Below are 23042 nucleotides of genomic sequence, written 5' to 3'. Positions count from 1 at the left end.
ATTCCACTTGAGGCTGTCTTATATGTTCCTTAAGCTGCCTTCATTTTTAAAATTTTTTTTAATTGCTCTGTTTGAATGAGTTCCACTGCTATGTTTCTACAGATCCTTTCTTCCATTTTATTAGTCTCTGTTGAATCCTTGTAGTGTATTTTTCAGTTCAGTTTTTGTCTCTTTCAACTCTGTGACTTCTATTTGATAATTTCTTCATTGAAATTTTCAGTATGTTCATTCATTGAGTTCAGTGACAACTTTATGATGGTTACTTTGAACTTTTTATCAGGTAAATTACTCATCATTCGTTAAGGGTTTTTTTTATTATTTTATCTTGTTCTTTTGTTTGTAACTTATTCTTCTGATTTCTCATTTTGCTTGACTCTGTATTTGTTTCTATGTATTAAGTGAAATAGCTACTTCTCCCAGGTTGGAAGGAGTGGCCTTGTGTAGGGTATGAACATTATTGTTCAACTTTGCCCTGGCCCTTGGTTGTCTCTTGAATCTTTGTGATTGTCTAGGCAGCCTGATTTATTCTTGATAAGTCTCAGTTGGTGAGGGTATACTAAGATCTGTCAGTGTTCCAGAGGGAGGGATTTCACTCAGCACCTCATTTAAGGCTGATTGAAAGCCATGCCCTCTGGCAGTAGCTTTTAAAGTATGAAAGTATGTACTGTCCTGTGGGACTACAGTTGTTAACCCTGCTGTCCTCCAGACCAGGTGATCTGGAAGTGTTCCCTGGACAACAGTTGCCCAAATCAGGGCTCCAAACAACTGTATAAGCTCCTTTCTGGACTAGCAAGTGGTAGCATGAATGAAGGAGGTTGAAAAAGCAGTGTTACCTGACCTAAGTTCTTTAGGAGCACCTCCACAACCTCTAGATGTGTGACAAACCTGAAGCCTGCCTCTCAGGCTGAGACAAGTATATAGGCCTGTGTCTGCTGTTGTATTGCAGTGTACTGTCTGTACAGTACAGTACTGTGCAGTGCTCTGAGGTTATTAACCTGCCAATAACTGTTTCTTCAATTGTTATAGTTCTGTAGGACCCAGGAACACAAGTGTCTTGGCCACCAGAGCCAGGTGATTAAAGAACATCCCCTGTATGGACTGTCTGAGCTCACTGGCTTTAGGGAGGCAGTGGGGCAACACAGGGCCAATGCACATGCACCAGCTTTAGCAAGATGTGACCTTTTTATCTATATGCAATGGCCCTCTTTATCCCAAGAAATATGTTTTGTGTTGACATCTATTTTGTCTGCTATTAGTATAGATATTTTCATTTTCTTCCTAAGTCTTTTCATGGTATACTTGTTTTATCCTTTTATTTTCAACTGTTTGTCTTTATGCATTAATGGGTTTCTTGTATTCGGTATAGAGCAGGACTTTGCTTTTCTTTCTAATCTGAAAATCTCTGTCTTTTATTTTTTAAAAAATCTGTTTCTCAATCAGAGTGTTCAGACCAGCACTATCTAACAAAAATAGAATGTTAACCATATATGCATATTATGTTTGGGGGTAAACACATTTAAAAAGTTTCTGAAAATGTGAAATTAATTTTAGTAACAGCTTATTTAATCCATTCCACTTGAAATATTACTAATTCAATATATAATTAATATAATAGTTTACACATTGGGGCACCTGGATGGCTCAGTGGTTGAGCATCTGCCTTCAGCTCAGGGCATGATCCTGGGGTTCTGGGATCAAGTCCAGCATCAGGCTCCCCGCAGAGAGTCTGCTTCTCCCTCCTCCTATGTCTCTGCTTGTCTCTCTGTGTTTTTCATGAATAAATAAATAAATAAATAAATAATCTTCAAAAAAAAGTTTACACATTTATAACCTTTATGCCTAAATTTATTAAAATTAAAAGAAGTTGCAAATTCCTCATTTTTTAAATTAATTGATTAATTTATTTATTGAAAGGTTTTATTTATTTGACTGTGAGAGAGAGAGAGAGAGAGCGCACAATAGGGGGAGGGACAAAGGGAGGGGGAGAAGCAGGCTCCTCACTGAGCAGGGAGCCTGATCTGATGCAGGACTTGATCCCAGAACTCTGGGATCATGATCTGAACTGAAGGCAGATGCTTAACCAACTGAGCCACCCAGGTGCTTCACACTAGCCTCATTTTAAATGCTCAAAAGCATATATGGCTAGTGGATATCAATGTTGACAGTGCTACTTTTGAGCCATTTATACTTAATGTAATTATTTATACTGTTGGATTTCAATTAAATTTACCATATTGCTAGGCTGTTAGCGTGGGAGGTTGAGTCAAGTAGGGTTTAGGGTATTAGTCACATTCAGTTCACACAGGTTTCACATTTTTCTAATATTGCCTGCCAGCAATGGTGGAGTATATTCTCAGTGTTCCAATTCTACCCTCAGTATCAGCAAGTCCTGAATGCCTGCATCACAGAAAGTCCCCATGATTTTGCCCCCTCCCTCACAATGGATTTCTTTTGCTTTTTACTAGTGCTAAGCTTTTGGTGAAGATAGGTGAGGTTCTTGGTTCTCCTGGTTCAGCTTCAGGCCTGGGCAGACCTTGTGATCCTAAGTGGGGAATTCTCAGCATTCCTACCCTTCACTATACACTGACAGCCAGTCTACCTCAAATCTGTGGAAGGTTTTGGGTTGGAGTTTCCTGCCTTTTCCCCAGTAGTAGAAATCTACTTTGTATGAGTGCATACTCATAGGTCCAATAGAGTTTCTGCCCCTCTCCTAGGACCAAACTCTTTCACTTCTACCCATCCCTCAGAAGGAGTTATATTTTCCTGAAAAGTTGGAGGGAAAGATGTTTCTGCCCCTCCCCAATGCCTTAAGGCTTCTGTTTTGCATTCAAGGAAGATGCACAGAATTGAATAAGGTTTCAACCTGATCTATCAGTGGTGCAAATTATTGTCTCTTACCCTCAGTATTCACTTGAGTACCTGATTAAAGCCCACAATAAGAGCTAGAAATAAAGTGTGGATTCCACTTGTGTCTGAAACTCTGAATCATTCTAAACTAGTGCTGTCCTAGAATGTTTGGATGCTGGAAATGTTCTATATCTGCATTGTCCAGTACAGTAGCCACTATGTTTAATTTTATTTAGTATTGATTTATTCTAAGTTTAATTAAAATAGCCACAGGTGGCTAATAATTATTTTATTGGACAGAACAGTTCTAAACTATCATTGAAAACATACCCAGCCTTTAAGAATTCATTAAAATTTATCTTCTTTCCTACTTTAATGGAGCCCCTCTCTTCCTGTCATGTTCTGCTAAAGGTGAAGCAGTTAATGTCCCTTCTGCTTGCAGGGAGCTTGTCACTCTTAGGTATTTAGTTCATTTGGTTGCTTTGTAATCTCATATCTCTGATAGACTCAAAAAAATTTTCTCATAGATTATTTGGCTTTTTCTTCTTGTTGAGAGTTGAGAGAGTGACATTGACCTGTAACTTTCTACATCCTAAGTGGAAAAGGAAATTTGCATTGAATGCTAAAGAGCAAAAATTAATTAATGATGGTTTCTTGTCTTTCATATTCTGTCTCATTTTAAAAACTCAACTATAATATCCAAGATTTTAAAAGGGATAATAGGTTCAGAATATAAGAATTGGGAATTAAGGCACAAGTATTTCTGTGACATTAAGCATGAGGTGATATTAGATGACATTTGGTTTCAGTGCCCTCCTTTAAGAAAGAGGGAATTTTAAAAACTACATAATGACTAAGATTAGTTTTGAGCTCTAAAATTACCACTATTTGTCAGTTAATGATGTATTTTTATCATCTTTATTTTTATAAGGGGAAGCTTTTTTTAAAGTTTAAGAAACATTCATAGTATCTGCTCAAGGAGATGACACATTGCTCTTGAGAATAAAAGGGTACATTTGTTGCAGGCATTTATTGTGTGTTAGATGCTTGTCTTGATGAAATAAGCAGTGACAAAGCAATTGGCCCTGAGGCAGTCCTTTGATAGTTTATACTTGTTCTGAGTCTGATGCTCTTAGAGAAGGCTGAGAAATATGGCAAAAAATAAATTCAGCACAAATAAGTCATTTGGCCAATTCAAAGGAGTTTCACAACACTTAGGGTGTGACATCTGATTAATATTTAATTGATTAAGAACTGTCAGCATATTGCCTGAACTTTAGAGAGAAGTCCTTTCTTAATAAATAAACACATGAAAACAATTGCTTAAAAATAGGAGAAATGTTATTTACATATTGCTGTCTCATGTATTAGTAAAATCTGAGAGATAGTAGTTGTAAACATTGCAGAACATGTTAGAGAAACCCTACAAATATAGTGTTATGTATTCTATAATATATTGTACAAATATAAGCCTGTAATCATACATTATACAAATATAAATTCATGTGTTATAAATAAAAATAATGCACAAATTTTTATTTTACTTATTGTATACATTCTATATGTCATGTCCTTCATACCCACACTGAAAGATGGTAAACTAATGTAAAAGGCGAACAAACCATTAAAAAACATGATAAATGGTAGAGGAGAATTATGTGAGAGAGATTGCTCAGCCTTCCTAGAGAATATTGGGAAGGCACCTCAGAAAAACAATCATTGAGAATGTAGTGAAAATTTGCTAAAAGAATAAAGAATGAAAGTGTTAAAACAGAGCCAAAGTGAATCATATTTGCAAAGAATGGAGTTTTGCATAGCATGACCCTCTTGTGAATTGCAAGGAGTTAAGATGCCAAGCTTCCATGGTTCTAGAAAATAATAAGAAAAGTAGTTATAAAAATTGGGAGGAACCTTGACTACCTTATAAAAGAGTTTAGACTTTATAAGTGATGAGGAATGGTGACAGATACAAAGAAAGGACATAATAAGAAAGCTCCTTCTTAGAACTGTAAGTCATAGGATCCTCAATTCTGCGTTGGAATGGGCAGCTATTTTGAGTAGTGGTCCAAAGTATGAACTTTAGAGCCAATAAAGAAATCTAGAAACCATATGTGATGCATTAGGCAGGTTATTACTTTCTTTAAACCTTAGTTTTTAAATGTTCAGTCTATCTCAGGGGTTAGCAAGCTTTTACTATAAAGACTTAGGTAATAGGTATCTTAGGTTCTGTGGGCTTTACATTCTGTTGCAAATATTCAACTCTAGTGCTGCATCACAAAAGCAGCCATAGGTGATACACAAGCGAACAAGCATGGCTGTGTTCTAATTAAACTTTATTTAAAGATACTAAAATTTGAATTTCATATTATTCTGATATATCATGAAATATTCTTTGGTTAATTTTTGTCAACCATTTAACAATGTAAAGGCCATTCTTAACTCACAAGTCATACAAAAACCAGTGGCAGGCCAGCTTTGTCTTGGGGGCTGTGCGTTTGCTGATTTGGTAGAGGGTATTGAAAATAGAGTAGTATTTTCTAATGTAAAATATATTAAAATAAACTCCTTAACAAAATGTGTAGCACTTAATATAAGATTGATAAATATAGGGATCCCTGGGTGGCGCAGCGGTTTGGCGCCTGCCTTTGGCCCAGGGCGCGATCCTGGAGACCCGGGATCGAATCCCACATCGGGCTCCCGGTGCATGGAGCCTGCTTCTCCCTCTGCCTATGTCTCTGCCTCTCTCTCTCTCTCTCTGTGACTATCATAAATAAATAAAAATTAAAAAAAAAATCTAAAAAAAAAAAAGATTGATAAATATAAACAATGCCAATGCTATAAAACAGAAAATTACTCAAAGGATTGGAAGCAAGGGAGAGTCAAAACAGGGCAAAGTCAGTGGCAGATTTAAGGGAGATTTAAGGGATTTAAGGGCAGATTTAAGGGAGACACACTGACACAGAGCATCAGGTAGACTGTAGGCTTAGAAGTTTTGAGCAAAAACAAGTAGAAAAAATTAAGATCAGATTGGAGGCAAGAAAAATAACTTAGAAAGCTGTTGACATATTCCAGGAAGTGGTGAAGACTTGAACTAAATTCATGAGTGTGATAGTAACCATGACTCTTGGACCACCGGAGGTGCCAGCTCACCTCAGTGGCCCGAATGGATAGAGCTGAGGTTGGGTTCCAAATGACCATTTAAATTTATGTTAGGAGCTCTGGCCTGGGACTTGAGATCGGTCCCTTTTTTCTACTCCTGCTATCAGAAAAAAAGATGATCATATTAAACATCATTTAAAGCTTTTTAATTAAAATTAAAAAATGGAAATTTAACATTAGCATTTATTGCAAACATAATACAGTAAATATCTGCTTCTGACACACTCTGCTCTTATCACAAAGCAAATAGAAAACCAGAAGTATATTGGTAGGCTCAAAAATAAGGTAGTTGTCTGTATGAATCAGAAACAAAACAGAAACTCCAAGTGGGGAGATAGGCTGAAGTTCTGGGGCCTCTGTTCTCTGCATCTGGATGAACACAGCCTTGATCTTGTACCCCAACAGAGAAGGATTGAAATGCCCCATACCAGGTAATGCATAGAGCCAGCCCTCCTACTTACAGCAGAGATTCTTTCTGCTTGTGATAACATTATAGAATGAGGCCTTGGGATGCAGGAAACATGCATTCAGTCTTACTACCAAGGACCAAATTTAGTTACCCTCTGGCTCAAGGAATGAATTTGTGATAGCTGGATATATTGTCCACAATACCAAGAACCTCAGAATAATATTAAATGTCCTGGTTCTAAACTGGGAGCTGCAGTGTGCTGAATGGAAGCAATAGCTAAATTGTCTCAACAACAAGAATAATTAGCAAGAAACAGGGCAATAAAAAATCCTAAAATTAGCATAGGGCCTGTATATCAAAACACAAGAAGAAATCTATTTTTAAAAAATAGACATCTAAACAACAACTATGACATTGCAGATTATGTTTTGTGTAGCAATTTGAAAAAAATTTACAGTATGTTATGATGTTCAAAAAGATAAATATAAGAATTCCATCCATTTAAAAGGATTGAAACATAATGAAGAAAGATTGGCAGAAATTAAACAAAAATGCATCAAATAAACATAGATTAAAATCTGTTAGAAATGCAAAATACAGTCATTTAATTTAATATTTAATGGATTAGGGCGGGGGGGTGGGGGTGAATGGGTGACGGGCACTGAGGGGAGCACTTGACGGGATGAGCACTGGGTGTTATTCTCTATGTTGGCAAATTGAACACCAATAAAAAATAAATTTATTATTAAAAATTAAAAAAATATTTAATGGATTAGATTAGGCAAAATTCACTTAATCAAATTCATATTCAATCAAAAAACTTCAATTCATGGGATAAATTCTGTACTGATAACAGTTAAATAGTAAATTGAAAGGTAATACTTTGTGATTGCCTCATAGTTTAGCACAATTCTCAAATATGCAGGTGGGAGAGGCTTTAACTAAGGAGGTTAAGGGTTCCAGAAAAAAAGAACGGAGTGACTCAGATGGTTAAGCGTCTGCCATGATCCAGAGTCCTGGGATCAGAGCTCCATATTGAGCTCCCTACTCAGTGTGGAGTCTGCTTCTCTCTCTGCCCCTCCCCCCACTCCCTTTCACTCTCTCTCTCTCTTTCTCTATCACTATTTCTATCTCTATCTCACTTCTTCTCTCTTTCAAATAAATAAAGTCTTTAATCTTTTTTTTTTTTAAAGGAAAAGAGAATGGAAGGAATAATGGGCACAATATTTCAAGAATTGACTATGAAAATAAGAGGGCTCCTGGGTGGCTCAGTGGTTGAGCATCTGCCTTTAGCTCAGGTCATGATCCAGGTGTCCTGGGATCGAGTCCCACATCGGGCTCCTTGCATGGAGCCTGCTTCTCCCTCTGCCTGTGTCTCTGTCTCTCTCTCTCTCTGTCTCTCATGAATAAATAAATAAAATCTTAAAAAAAAAAAAAGAAAAGAAAAGAAGAGTGACATGTATCCACAGATTGACAAGTGTCCAAATCACTAGTAAGGTAATTCAAAAATAAGATCACATCTAGATATGTGATGGTGAAACCACAGATTATCAAGGATGAACAAAAAGCTTAGAAGTTATTAAAGGGGAAAAAAAGCATAATATCTACAAAGAAGTAAGTGTTAGACTGACAGAAGTTTTCTCTTCTACAATAATTGATTCTAGAAGACAATTGAGCAATAGCTTCAAAGTAATGAGAGGATATCTTATAATTCTGTATCCACCTAAACTACATCAAGACTAAAGATAAAGAACCTTTCCAGATTACAAATCCTAGGAGAATTTAACTCCTAGGCCATAACTTAAATAACTACTAAGTGATATGTTTTAATAAGGAAAGTGAATCATAAGGAAGGCATAGGACACAATTGAAATAAAAATGACAGTGATAATGCAGTATATGACAAAAATTGCATTACAAATTATCAGAAAATATGGAAAAAGAGCCCAAGAAACAGACAAAAGAACCAAACAATTTTAAGAAAAAAGAAGCTGAATGGTCAGTAAACATAGATAATCAACTTCTTTTGTGAACAGGAAATTAAAACAGAGGCAAAATTTCAGGTCTCAGAGTGGCAAAAACTAAAAAGGCTGATATTAGCAAGTGTTGGATAAGAATATGAAGAAAGAGGGACTATGATACACTGTCAATAGAAATGTAAACTGACAAAGTTAGAACACATTTCACAATATCTCATACAATCCAAGATGTGCATACCCTACAGAAACATGTCGCAAGACATTTATTGCAACATTGCAACAAAAGTGGATGATTGTAGCTAACAAAATAACAATTAAACTGTATAGTTTGTATAATTCTAAAGTGAACACTAAAATAAAGTTTCTGGAGATACTTGCATCAAGATGAACAAATCTGAAAAGCACTGATAGTTGGTAAAAGTAAGCTGCAGAATGATTCATATAATATGAGATCATTAACATACTTTAAAACATGCAAAATAGCATTCTGTATGGATGTTGGATACATATAAATATAAAAGTAAAAATCACATCGAAGATAAGCATCAAATTCGGAGAAATAATTTACCTCTGACCAGGGTGGGAGACAAATGGGATCTGAGTAAGTTATATGAGTGATTTTCAAATATATTTTGTAATACTTAGCTTTTTGAAAATAGAAAAACCTGAGGACAAAAAAAGGAATAAACAAACAGAAGTAATAAATAAATGATTCACATTTTCTAACAACTCTATTTATCTATCCAGTCCAGCCTGGTTCCTAAGACAAGAAATGGAAAAGTACATGGTGGCTAGCAGAGAAACGGTTATTGAATTAGGTCAAGATTTAAATCTTGTCATCATTGAAAAACACTTGAGTAATAACAGCTCTGGTTTATAGCACATCACTTAATTTCTAAAAAGAAAAATAATGAAGGATGTCACTGGAGAGAAAATAAACTATTTTTAGAGAATGCATTTGAATTCTATTGGAAATAGTAATTCTTGGATTGAATATGGCTTAGTAATGCCCGGGCTTGAATTTTAGAATTTACAGCTGACCTAGGTCACTTATGTTGAAGCCGAGAGAACTGTAGGAAGCAAACATCCAAGGAGGCATTTTGAAAATTCTTAGTTTAAACTTAAGTCGCTTGCAGCAGCAGCAAAAAAAAAAAAAAAAAAAAAAAAATCACAAAATAAAATATCTATGCTGTAATCCTCATCTCTCTTGAATTTCAAAGTTGGGCCATGGCTTTGATGTGCAGATGCCAGGCCCCAAGGCAGGAAAGATTGGACAGACCTCTCACTTCTCTTTCCAGTAGACAGAACCCTGGTGAAGATGAGATACTAGACGGCAGCCGTGGAAGAGTCTCTGCTCTGTGGCTGCTTTTTTTTGTTGTTAGCTTTCATTTTGGTTCCCTTAGATCCAGAAGCAGTAGGTGGATTTGTTAGACTCTGTGGGTTAGTAATTAGACTGGGTTGAAAGAAAGACATTCAAATAGTTCAAAACTTTTGGGGAGGATTAATCAAAGAGAAATACACAAGAGTCTTCTCGGGTTGGTTGAGTTATTTGTTTACATGACACAAGTGAGTTCACTCTGTAAATGTTACCTTCAAGCAAGAAGACCTAGGACAAGTCAAAGATAGAATAGAAACATTTAACCAGAGAATACAGTATGTAGCTACTGGGACATAATCACAATATATGCTATAATCTGAAGACTTTTGATAGATGTTGGTTTGGTTTTTAAGATAGTTCCAGGAAAAATCAAAGTTTTAACATGCTGCTTCAGTCCTTCCTGGATCTCTTCAATCAAAAGCAAAAGCTGAAATAGATTGCGATCCTAGAGAGCAAAATAAAAAATATTTACCTACAGATTAAGACAAAGTAGATACTCGATACTCATCAAATAAATTAAATCAAATTTTGGCATCCTATGGTATTGAAACAAATTTTAAAAGTGTAAAATTTAAAGTAAGGATATTGCTTTCATTTAGGCTGTAGAGAATCCTCTAATGATAAAACTTTAAATCAGAATTATTTTTGTCTGTAATACAATAGTTGACTCCAAACCAAATTATTTAAAAGATTTTCTCACATCAAACAAATGAAAGTAAAACTTATCCAACAGCTCCTTCAGAAGGGTGAGGGAGCTCAGTCATTCTTACAAGAATTTTGTTGAAGAATGGGATACAGAGGAGCTATGGACATACATCAAATTGCAGTTTTGAAAAATGAATATTTTAAAAGTTTTGTGATATATTAACAATTCAAGCAAAATACAAATCCACATTTTTAAAACTTCTGTAGGAAAACTGGTTTGATAAACTATAGTTCTCACAACATAAGGTGGTTTGCGATATTATATTTAATATAGAAAAATAAGTACCAAGTTTACAAAAAGAAATAAATGATCACATAAACATTTACCCTTGGGCAGAGCCAAAATGTATTTTTTGTTACTGGCCTGTTATTGATATCAAGTTTTCTTGGCTTGGAAAAAAGAAAAACGAATTAGGAATTTGGAGATACAGACTCTGCCATGTATTTGTTAAATTATCTCTGCCAAATAATTTGAAGTCTCTGAGTCCTCATGGTTATTTTTATCTATTGAATGGCAATATTCATGTTTGTTCATCCTAGATCTCTGGGTTGTTGCAAGAGGCAAATGGAAAAATGAATATGAAATTTCTTTGAGAGGCACAACCCACCACATAAATGTACTTTGTTAATTATTGCTGTGGAGAACAGTCAACCCATAAGTATGGAGCAGTTTAGCACTCATGGATAATAAAAGTGTGTAAAGTGTTCTGATAGGTGTAATTTTTGGTACTTCAAGCACTGAAAATGGCCTTTCTTCCTTTTTTTCCACCTCCCCTTTGCCCATTTACTTCTCTTTTGCAGAACCACTACCTGTAACCAGTGTTTCAATATATGACTATAAACCTTCTCCTGAAACAGGAGTCCTGTTTGAAATTCATTATCCAGAAAAGTATAATGTTTTCACAAGAGTAAACATAAGCTACTGGGAAGGTAAAGACTTCCGAACAATGCTATATAAAGGTAAGAAGCAAAAGGAAGGGGTGATAAATGAGGACTACTCTTTTTACATGATGTTTGCCAAATGGTTTTCTCTCTTGGTCTCAAGAGGTCTTACAATTCACTATCTGATCATGGAAGAACCATTAAAAATAGTTACTTATTTCTGAAAATCTTGTTTTGAGGAATCTTAGAACATCTGGTTTGCTAGAGTCACATGTAATATATAAGCACAAGAAATAGTCAAATTATTATACTTGTATGTTAGTTTTGCCAAAAGCAGCATGTCTGGTACAAGAAATAAATTTGAACCTAAACTTAGAAGCATCTCACTTGTTTCCTCCTGAATATGTTAGAAGGTCATATCTAGAACTAAGGAGCAAAAAAGTTACCTTCCACCAAGTTTCGCTTGGAGGTGGTCCAAGATTATCCTCAAAAGGGAATGATAATGCTTTTTGGTTCCTTTGGATGTACGTATCTGTAGACCAGCTAAATGATTGCATGAATATACAAAAGTTGGTTTTATTGTTTATACTGGCTTGATAGGGACCCTGTGGGGAGAGGAGAGAAAGAGAATCCTACGGGAATCAATCATTTTGAAAGAATCCGGTCACCTTCTCTGAGTAGACTGTTGGGGAGAAGATGGAGAGGGAGAGAAGGAGGAAGTCCATTCAACTCTATTAGGAGTGAATTAGGATGGAAAGGACTTAGATACTCCCAGGATCCAATACCTTAACATTTCTCTCTGAGAGCATAGATGATGGCCATCAAAGTTGACTGGTTGTAACTGGAAATACATATCGGTGAGATGGAGAATGGGTACTGAAGCACACAAGGCATAATATCTAGAAAAGTGTCACTTTGATTTGCTACTTTTCCAAATTCATTTCTTCTATGGATTTCTTTTTTATAAGACATTGTTTACAATGCACACAGTGAATTTATAGTTTTTGTAACTTAAAAAAATCAAATAAATATAAACAGACTCCACAAGTTATGGCATTTTTAAATTTTCAATTAAAAGATATGTGCAGATTAATAAGTGGGGCTTTATTTGCTTATTGATCACATGCAAATACCAGTTTGTGAATGATTGAAAAGCATTCTCTGGAATTTTTGCTGAATTAAAAGCTAGGAGGTTTTTTTTAAATTATTATTATTTTTTTATTGGAGTTCAATTTGCCAACATATAGCATAACACCCAGTGCTCATCCCACCAAGTGCCCCCCTCCGTGCCTATCACCCAGTCACCCCAAACCCTCACCCACCTCCCCTTCCACTACCCCTTGTTCATTTCTCAGAGTTAGGTGTCTTGTGTTTTGTCAAAAGCTAGGAGTTTTTTAAAAAGTCAATCTGCTCTCCATTTTAAGTTAATTGATTTTTAAATTTATTTTTGGCTTTTAGTTCAGTAAGTGGTACTTTTGGTTTCTTTCCCACATTTCTTCCTAATTTGGATTGGAATCTTATTATTTTCTTTAATGTTTTCCAAATAAAATTTTTCTTTCTTCTTTCTTTCTTTCTTCTTTCTTTCTTTCTTTCTTTCTTTCTTTCTTTCTTTCTTTCTTTCCTCTTTCTTTCTTTCTTTCTTTCTTTTCTTTCTTTCTTTTTTCTTCTTTCTTTCTTTTTTCCTTTCTTCTTTCTTTCTTTTTTTCTTTCTTACTTTTTCTTTCTTTCTCTTTCTTTCTTTCATCATGTGTAGATAAACCATTCTAATTTAAAAATAGGCCAGTTTTTACAAGTAAGCCTAGTAAAAGCATGCCTTATAAAATTACTTTTTCCTAAATCATAAAATAGCAAAATATCTTTGATTTTTATCATAAAGTAAATGGCTAGCATAAACCTAATGTCTACAATTTCGATATGTTATCTTCTCCATTTAATAAACCAAATGTTCCTATAATAAAAACTTACTTCCAATGGTATCCAATTCTTGTAGAAAAAAGCTTTTCAGGATTTTGGATCTAAAGATCCAAATTTTCATCTCTAATTTTATGCCAATTTTGTATTACTGACCATGCCAGAAGTTGCAGGAAATAATATCTTATGGCTATTTAATCATAATTGTTTAAAACTTTCTAGAAGTATGTGGCATTTAGGAGACCAAAAGTTTAATATGATTGTTTTTATTCTTCTCAGATTTCTTTAAGGGAAAAACAGTATTTAATCACTGGCTGCCAGGAATATGTTATAGTAATATTACTTTTCAGCTGGTATCTGAAGCAACTTTTAATAAAAGTACTCTTGTGGAGTACAGTGGCATCAGTCATGAACCCAAACAGCATAGAACTGGTAAGTCTTCTGAAGAATTAAATTTGTTAAAAGATAATTAAATCATATATTTGTTGCATGTATACTTTCTATCGTTCTGAGAAAAATACTGTTCTAGAGCTAAGAAATAAATATATATTTTTACTACTCTAAAACAAATTTTCAGTGTAAAAGGAACTGAGTAAAATATTTAAAAGAAAAATATAAAATATGTCAATGTAATCATAGATTTATAATATTTAAATGGGAAAAAAGTACATGATACTACCAAAGGTTATAATTAAGTAACTTAACTTGATGAAGTAGACATCAGTTATTCTATAACCTGGTAAAATTCACATATGGCTGTAAAAATGATAGGTGTACAGAATATCACATTATTAAAGGAAAATATTGGGATTCAGATGTATGTCTAAAACTTGTAGTGTTTAATTATTGTAGCATCATTAATAGGAAGCACTGTTATAGGATGGATGGATGGATGGATGGATGGATGGATGGATGGATGGAAGAATGGATGGAAATAATACACACATTCTAAATGCCTGTCACCAATATCAAGATAATTGACATTACCCATGCCTAATGTACCCAAATCACTCATTAGGAATGTTGGAGAGGCCTTTTATATGGACATTGGGAATGGGGATTGTAATAGGTCACCCCTGAGACTCTGCTAATCTGAATTCTAAGATTTCATGATTTTCAATAATCAAGCCAAGTCAAAGAAACTTTACAGCTAAATAAGTGACTTACCTCATGGCAACATCTAAGATTCTATTTGTATTTTTCATTATTCAATTTAAGTAAGGAAACAATATCAGTTGAGTGACTTCTACCTGGAAGTTGCTCTAAGTATGAGAGAGATGAAGACAAAGTCTGGTGAGATTTGTTTCCTGTCCTCAAAAATGATAGAGATACAATACAAATGGCTGTCCTTCAAGGCAGATTGTGATAAATGTCCTAGGAGGTACAAAATTATATAACTGCACAAAGGAAGGAAAGATTAATTTTTATTAGAAGTTCATGAAAGGGGTGATATTTAAGCTGCTATTTGAAGAATAGGTAGAAACTGTTGTAGGTAGACCAGACACTGTGCCTTCATAATTTTCTACCTCTAGAAAAGTATGCTTCCATAATTCACAAACTAATTTTGTGCCTGTATGTTTCATTCTGGAGAGGTGAGGAGTGAAGCTAAATTTCTAATATTTTGCTAATGTTTCTAAAGGTATATATGCAACTCTCCTAAATATAACTATGTCATAGGGAGAATTTTTATCTTGATAGCTAAGTACACTATAGCTGCTTTTTTGTAAGAAATATCCAATGGCAGAGACTCAGTTTTTTTAAAAGGCGATTTTGATAAGCTGAAGAATATTTACACAACTCTGCTTTGGACATGGTTAAATTACCACATGGACAAGCATACTGTCATTAGTTAATGTATATCATTAGTTAATGTATCTGAAATATGAGTGGTGAAACGCTCATGTGTGCACATTATGCACAAAATCTTAGATAAAGTGTATTTGACACCACAATAGTTCTTGATGTAGGTTATCTTTATACAGTAGAAGTAAAACTGACCTCTACTTTGTAAATCCACTTGTGTATTTGACTCACTTATAGATTAAGTATTCATTATAACAGAATTAAAATTACTTGAAACTGAAAATTCCCTCTCTTACAGCCCCTTATCCACCTCGAAATATCTCGGTTCGTATTGTAAACTTGAACAAAAACAACTGGGAAGAACAGAGTGGCAATTTCCCAGAGGAATCGTTCATGAGATCCCAAGATACAGTGGGAAAAGACAAACTCTTCCATTTTACAGACGAAACCCCCGAAATTCCCTCTGGCAACATTTCTTCTGGTTGGCCTGATTTCAACAGCAGTGACTATGAAACTACATCCCAGCCCTATTGGTGGGGCAGTGCATCTGCCACCCCCGAAAGTGAAGATGACTTTGTCAGTGTCCTTCCCATGGAATATGAAAATAATAGTACGCTCAGTGAGACGGAAAAATCTACAGCAGGATCTCTCTCATTTTTTCCTGTACAAATGATACTGAATTGGTTGCCACCCAAACCACCCACCGCCTTCGATGGGTTCCATATCCACATAGAAAGAGAAGGTAAAGTAATAGGAAGTCAGCAAAAATAAGATATGGTGTGGAAAGGAAAGGACATTGAAATATGTTAAACCTAAAATATTTAGAAAAAAACAAAAGACTTGATGGCAGGCAGTTAATATTTAAAGAAAAATTGTAAAGAAAGGGAAGAATTTAATTGAGTAGCAATGCCCGTGAAGACTAGAAAACAAAATTGAATAGGCAGAATCAGAATTCAAGGTTTGGGTAGTTTCTACATTGCAAGTACTAATAACTTGTGTATATTTCACTACCCAATATGTCATGGGCCCCAGGCTACTGAGGAAAACCTTATGTTTGGAAAGATTTTGAATTAAAGTTCCAACCATCACAAATTACAAAATATGCTAGAGAAGTTTTCTGTTTTCTAAAAGATTTTACTTTTTAATTCTTATTTATTTATGATAGTCACAGAGAGAGAGAGAGAGAGAGAGAGGCAGAGACATAGGCAGAGGGAGAAGCAGGCTCCATGCACCGGGAGCCCGACGTGGGATTCGATTCCGGGTCTCCAGGATCGCGCCCTGGGCCAAAGACAGGCGCTAAACCGCTGCGCCACCCAGGGATCCCAGTTTTCTGTTTTCTATACACGATTTATGAAGCATGTAGCAAAACAATGTGACAAGAAGGCTACTTTCCCAAGAGCATCAGCCCTGTGTCCTCATCTAGCCTTAGGGTGTGCCTCTGGGGAACCAGCAGCACTCCACATTTTTCCCAAAGAGGAGCTGGTAGTAAAATAGAAAATGCACAGCCACTAGTATTTTCAACATAGCTGCTGTGTATCATATCCATTGATCCAGCATCTGAGAGCCATTCTTTGCGTTTTAGCCCACTAATTTCTGAAAACCAGGGCTCTGGCCTTTAGTTAATTTAGGTCACAAATCACATCTAAATTATTGTTTGTTAGGTTTTTATAGTTATTTGCTGTTTGTTTTGTTTGTACAATAACATATTTCATTTTATACTTTCCGGTCTAGTAGTTCGGGTGGCAAAGTTGTCAGGTTGTCAATATTTGCAGTTCAAATGATAACTGTTTTTTTTCAGGGTAGGGCATTAGTACCATATAGTATAATATATTACATATTGTTTGCCTTTATTTTATTTAATAAAATAAGACACCAAAATCTGTGGATTCCTCTATACTGGATTATAGAGCAATCGACCATATTTAAAAACCGTATAAAATTGAAATCCTTAAAAAAAAAAATTGAAATCCTTTGTCATTTCCAATTATTTGAGTCAAAAGTTTTCACATTTACCTGGAATTACTTGTATAAAGATGTCCGTCTTCATCTGCTTTTAATCTTTTATTTTTCTGTTCCACAATATATTCTGTGGGAAATAGGTTCCTGTAACTCACAATTTTTTTTAATGAGTATTTCCATGAAGGTTCAATCATGCTTTTATCTGACTGCAGTGTGTTCTGTTGAAGGCTATCGTAGTCACCAACCCCTGAGAACAACTTCAAATGAAGTAATAAGCAGCAGGGGACGGACTTTGAAGCATGTAAAAACCATTTTTACTTTTAGAAAGTAAAATCTGGTAGAAGACAGATGAACAAGTATTACTAGTGTCAGAAAACCTACTCAGAAGAATTTCCAATAAGAAATAATTCAATTCATTCTAAGGCATTTCTGGATATTTAATACTACCACAAAGAACTGATAAGATACTTAATGCTGGTTATTTTTTTTATTCCTTATATTCAGATGAGAAAGTCAACTATCGTAATCTTCTCCTGAGAGTCTCCTTCTGTTCTGTGCATATAATGTTGTTGGGTGACATTAGATAAGAATATGCAGTATATACTCATCTCTAAGTTTTATTGATTTGGATGCCATATTTTAATTTGGTTATTTAAAAGTATCCTGAAAAACAATTTGAATACTCGGTCATGTTTCTTTTCTAGTATCTTTGATGAAGATGTATAATTGAACTTGACAAAAAGGAAACAGTATAAAAAAATACTTATTTTTTAAATTAATTGACTTGTCCACATTCAAGGCCCTTTTAGGTTTCAATTCATATATATTCTCCTTTTTTTATATATGATTCAGAAAACTTTACTGAATATTTGACAGTGGATGAAGAAGCACATGAATTTGTTGCGGAACTGAAGGAGCCTGGGAAATATAAGTTATCCGTGACAACCTTTAGTTCCGCAGGATCTTGTGACACTCGGAAAAGTCAGTCAGCAAAATCGCTCAGTTTTTATATCAGTAAGTACCAAAGAGACTATTTTGCACTTACAGGGGAGCTAGGACAATGGAACTGGGGAGATTAATGATGCTCGGGCATCAATTATTCATCAAACCTCAGAGACCCTGAGAAATTGTCAAGGTCGGAAGAGGCCCAGATCCAGGAGATTTTGACAGCAGAGGAAATATATGTATGTTTAATAGTAGCAAACCTACCCAGAGATTTAACTTACGCATTTTTTTATTATTGTGATAATTGAACATTTATTAAGCTGACCTTCCACACTAGTCAGAACAAACTCTCCAAGAACATGGACACACTGTTTAGGAAATATGACTTTTGTTTGAGGACTTATAGAAAATTGATGTTGTTGGACTGTGGGGAAAGTCTCATTAGAATATTGAGCTGAGATAATTCAAAAGAAAAACAGATTTAAGTGTAGTAAGACCTAGGTCGTCACCATAAATTTGGCATAAGAAAACAAGGCTAGAGCATCCTAAAAGCTCCACTGTCAAGTCTTAGGATGGTTTCTACTGATTCTATGAGGGGCATTAACAGAGCAAATAACTAGCCTCCCAAAACTACACAAATCATGCATATCTGTAATGGTTTCAGCTTATCTGAATATGTTCACCAGAGGTTTAGAAGCCAAACATCAGTTAGCTAGTTTATCAGCAGTTAAATATGCCTCCCATCAGCAGAAAGAAAAAAACCAGAAGGCAATGGATAAAAATGGCTCTTCAAAAAAGATTATTGCCATATACTTTATCACCTTCTCCAAAGGCAATATACCACCTTTCACCAAACAATTCTCAAAAGGGTAGGTGGGAGAATGAGAAGGGGGACAGAGGGAAGAGATCAGTTTATTTAACAACTGAAAAATGTTCAAAGCGTTCTATGTAGCATTTCTACTTAAGAACCTAAAAATATCACTACTGGTAAGAGGCCTAAAGATCCATTAGATATACAGAAAGAATAGTCATGATTGCTTGCATGTCTTTTGGTTATAGAAGATCTCTGATGTGAGGTCACTAGAGAATGAGAACAAAGTTTAGTATTTGGTTTTTCCCATTAAGTTTTTTTTTTAAGATTTTATTTATTTATTCATGAGAGACACAGAGAGAGAGATTGAGAGAGAGAGAGAGAAGCAGAGACACAGGCACAGGGAGAAGCAGGCTTCCCACAAGGAGCCCGATATGGGACTCGATCCCGGATTCCGGGATCACACCCTGAGCTGAAGGCGGATGCTCAACCGCTGAGCCACCCAGGTGTCCCTCCCATGAAGCATAAAGTGTTTTATTAACAAAAAGATTTCCCTGTCAGTAGAGATCCACCACAAGTGTCAACAGCTCTTGGCAAAGCTCCTTCAGCTATTCTGGCCATGCTGGCCCTTCCCTTCTCTGAATTTCTACTGAGTTTCATAGGGAACAACACAAAATACAGAGCTTATTTGTGTATAATAGTTTTCTAGATTTGTTTTATTTGTGTATGTCTTGCCTCTTATACCAAATTATAGAGTCTTAGCCTAGGGCCCATATTTATACTATTTTATTAATTTTGTTGTACATTTACCAGATATTCACTGAACTACTTTCATGTGTTGGGCACTCTGCTCTAGAGTATCCAGATTGACTAGTACTGTTGAGAATGTTGTAGAATTGCTCAAAAATATGATTATTTCAGAGAGATGTATATTAATATTCATCTAGAAAAGTATAGGGCACTAAAAATTTTATTTTATTTTCCAATAAAATGATATTTTTAGTGCTTATGATATTCCCCTCTGCAGTAATGAATTATTCAAGTGTACTGTATATACACCTTTAGTTTAAAATGGGATATTATAGATATAAATACTACATTCAACTGAGTAAGCCCCCTCAACATAGTGCGGACTCATGCCAGCTAATTATATTAGCAGCCCATTTTCCTGACCAAACTGTTCCAGTGTTAAGCTATGACATTAATATTTATTAAATTTCATCAACATTTATGTTTGTCTTGTTGCATTATGACTTGTATTTACGCAATTTTGAAGGCTATCCTCAGAGATGCAAAGGAAGATAAACATTTACCTTAGCCTCCCAACAGCCTTATATTTCAGTTATCCCCATGTTTCAGGTGGGAAAAAAAAAACTGAGTCACAGAAAGTTTAGTGACTTTCCCAAGTGTCCAAATGAGGACTAGAGCCTAGGAGTATTTGACAGCAAAGTCCATTTCCATGTAGCCTGCAGCGACCCATTATCTTGGCTTGATTAGCAGGTTAGTCCTAACGTAAAAAGTCCTAACATAAAAAAAAAAAAAAAAAAAAAATTGAAGGAGAGAATTCATTTTGCTTCCTCCAACCATGGCTCACTGTGGCCCTAGGACCCCAGGAATCTTCCTCACAATGATGATGATACCTCAAATTTACATAATTCTCTAACACATGTGATCTCATTTGATGCCAGTGATAGATGGCATCCTGATAAATTGTCACAAAACTTTGATCCAGGAGACCAGAAGTCTGGGTTGGGCCCCAAGCACTTACTAGCTCTGTGACATTGGAGAGGTCATACACATCTCTGGGCCTCAGTGTTCTCATCAGTTAAATGAAGTATTGGATATCTCAGGTGTTCAATTCTAACATTCTATGATTTAATCCATCTGGCCGATACATTGGCAGAGTCAAAGAAGTTAAATCATTTCCCCAAGGTTACATCACTAATAATGAGCAAAGTCGAGTTTTGGTCACCTTTCCTGTCTCCAAACCAGAATTTTTCCCAGGTTCCTAGTGTCCCCAGAGGTTTCATGCAGGGGTTGAGAGCATGGATTCTGGAACCAGCCTTCCTGTGGGTGAATCCCAGCTCTACTTACCCTATCTCTGCCCCAGCGCCCTCATCTGAAACTGGGATTAATACTCATACTTATCTCATGGGTCTGTTATGAAAGTTAAAGGATTAAGTATGGAAACATAGGTAAGCCTAAAACAAAGCCTACGACATGCTGAATGCTCTGTCTCTTTGCCATCATTATTATTATCGTTTTTTTATTGTCATGATCTCCCTGGCCCCATTTGCTGTGAGCCTGAGATGGCTGTCCCCAGCAGAAACACTTGCTCTTTCTCCCCTCCTGGGGTTCCAGCCCAGGAATACAGCTCCCTCTTAAGACACTGAGAAGCATATCCTCAGTAAATAAAGGAAGGTTGCACATGTGCATTTCAACAAGGAACTTCTGTAGATAATAACCACCTCACCCCTTCTCGATCCTTCCTATGTGTCAGGCACTGGGCTAATAACCACTTGAGCAACTTAAGAGAACAAAGCTAACAGTGGGCACTTCTGTGGAGACACTTTATAATGAGGAACCCACCACGACCCTCAAATTATCACCCGGATCTCAGGCAGCTTCTGTAATTGAGTCGGCCTGCTGCCTATTTCTTCGCTAATATGATCGCACCCCACCTCTTTGATCCTGCTGTTACCAAATTTAAAATCTTTTCACACGAAGGCAGTAGAGGCTAATTTGAATCTCAAAGTAATTATTTCTAGAGATGGAAGATCCTAACGGCAAAGGAATTATAAACACTGATGCAATGCCCCCCCTTCCACACCCACGCTTCTTGAAAAGAGAAGTAAATTTTCTCTGGTGGAGAATTTACCAGGCTAACCTCCAAGGCACAGGACAGCTCAAGTGGAGCTTCTGTCTGTCTGTCTGTCTGTCTGTCCATAGAATGTTCCTGTTGCTGCTGCCACCACTGGCATTAGATCCAAGGGTGAGGCCAGCTGGCAGTGGCCAGAGAGCCATGCCGGCCCAGCTGCCAGTCTTGCTTTGATCTGTGTAAGGGCAAAAAGGAAAACAACCTGAGTTTTGAAACTAGACTCTGTGATCTCCATCAGCTCAGCACGAAACCTTGTGCTCTTATTTGAAATGCCCAGGCCCTTTGGGAGAGTGGATCGAAGAGCTGACCGAGAAGCCCCAGCATGTGAGCGTCCACGTTTTAAGCTCAACCACCGCTTTGATGTCCTGGACGTCTTCCCAAGAGAACTACAACGGCACCATCGTGTCTGTGGTGTCACTCACCTGCCAGAAACAGAAGGAGAGCCAGAGGCTAGAAAAGCAGTACTGCACTCAGGTAAAGGCGCAGGGGAAAAAAAATAAAAACAAAAAGCAAAACAGGCCGAGGGGCGTGCTCACCCCTGCAGCCCAGGAGACCATGGCAAGAGGGGGTGCCGGGGTCTCCCTGCGTGCTTTGTGAGTGGGAAATGAGTGTGCATGGTGCTCCGGTTGCAGTCCTCTTCCCTCTCCCTCTAAGGACTACCCGCTTCCTTTTATTTTCACGCCTCGTTCAAGACACCTACAATGTGCCAGGTACTCAGATAGATGTTGGGGATCTAGGTGATTTTTTTTTTTCTTTCTTTCCTTTTTTTTTTTTTTTTTTTTTGATCTAGGTGATTTCTGTGTCTGCCTCTTGCAGAGTTTGTAACCTAGTGAGAACAATGCGTGAGGGATCATACAGTCACTGCTGAGCATAAAATAAGGCCTAGGCTAAAAGGAAATGATTGAGAGGCTCTAGGAGTTCATGGAAAGAAAGAGCTGGGGAGGAGTAAATATGGAACTGGGGCAAGAAGATTTGGAAACTGGCCAGGAAAACTTTTCCCAGGGTAGGAGACAACCAAGCAGAAGGTTCTGGGGGAAGTTTTGTTGGCTGGTTGGTTGGTTTTATTCTTTTCCATCCTTTTTCTTGTTACTTGAATTATAAATAGGGTCATTCATGTGCACTGAAAAAATAATTCAAAAATTAAAAGTACTAAGGTAAGAAACTCCCTTTTCACTAATCACAGCTGAGAGGAGCTTTGAAGGATAAATAGGAGTTAGGTGAGCATGAGGGAGCCTGAGGGGCAAGGGAAAACGGGGTGCAAGTCAGTAGTTCTAGGAATGGCTACTAGGATGAGTTTCCATGCCCAGCCGCCAGTCCTGAGCAGAAACCCTGCCACATGCCCCCGGGGCAGACCTTGCTTCCCATCACCCCGAGTA

General features: G+C 36.5%; 1 protein-coding gene across 3 annotated transcripts in view; it reads left to right on the top strand.

The window, feature by feature from the left end:
- Window positions 1-23042, top strand: part of PTPRO (protein tyrosine phosphatase receptor type O) — a 239816-nt gene that overhangs the window by 135409 nt on the left and 81365 nt on the right. For all 3 annotated transcript variants that reach the window (XM_077870947.1, XM_077870946.1, XM_077870948.1), the window contains exons 3-7: window positions 11279-11437; window positions 13550-13702; window positions 15372-15815; window positions 17885-18046; window positions 21944-22140. In XM_077870947.1, coding sequence (XP_077727073.1) covers window positions 11279-11437; window positions 13550-13702; window positions 15372-15815; window positions 17885-18046; window positions 21944-22140 — 1115 coding nt within the window. The remainder of the gene's footprint in view (window positions 1-11278; window positions 11438-13549; window positions 13703-15371; window positions 15816-17884; window positions 18047-21943; window positions 22141-23042) is intronic.

Source organism: Canis aureus, chromosome 25 (genome assembly GCF_053574225.1).
Source record: "Canis aureus isolate CA01 chromosome 25, VMU_Caureus_v.1.0, whole genome shotgun sequence".
Taxonomy (NCBI): Eukaryota; Metazoa; Chordata; class Mammalia; order Carnivora; family Canidae; genus Canis; species Canis aureus.
Note: the sequence above shows the minus strand (reverse complement) of the source record. Positions and strands in the feature narration are given on the sequence as shown.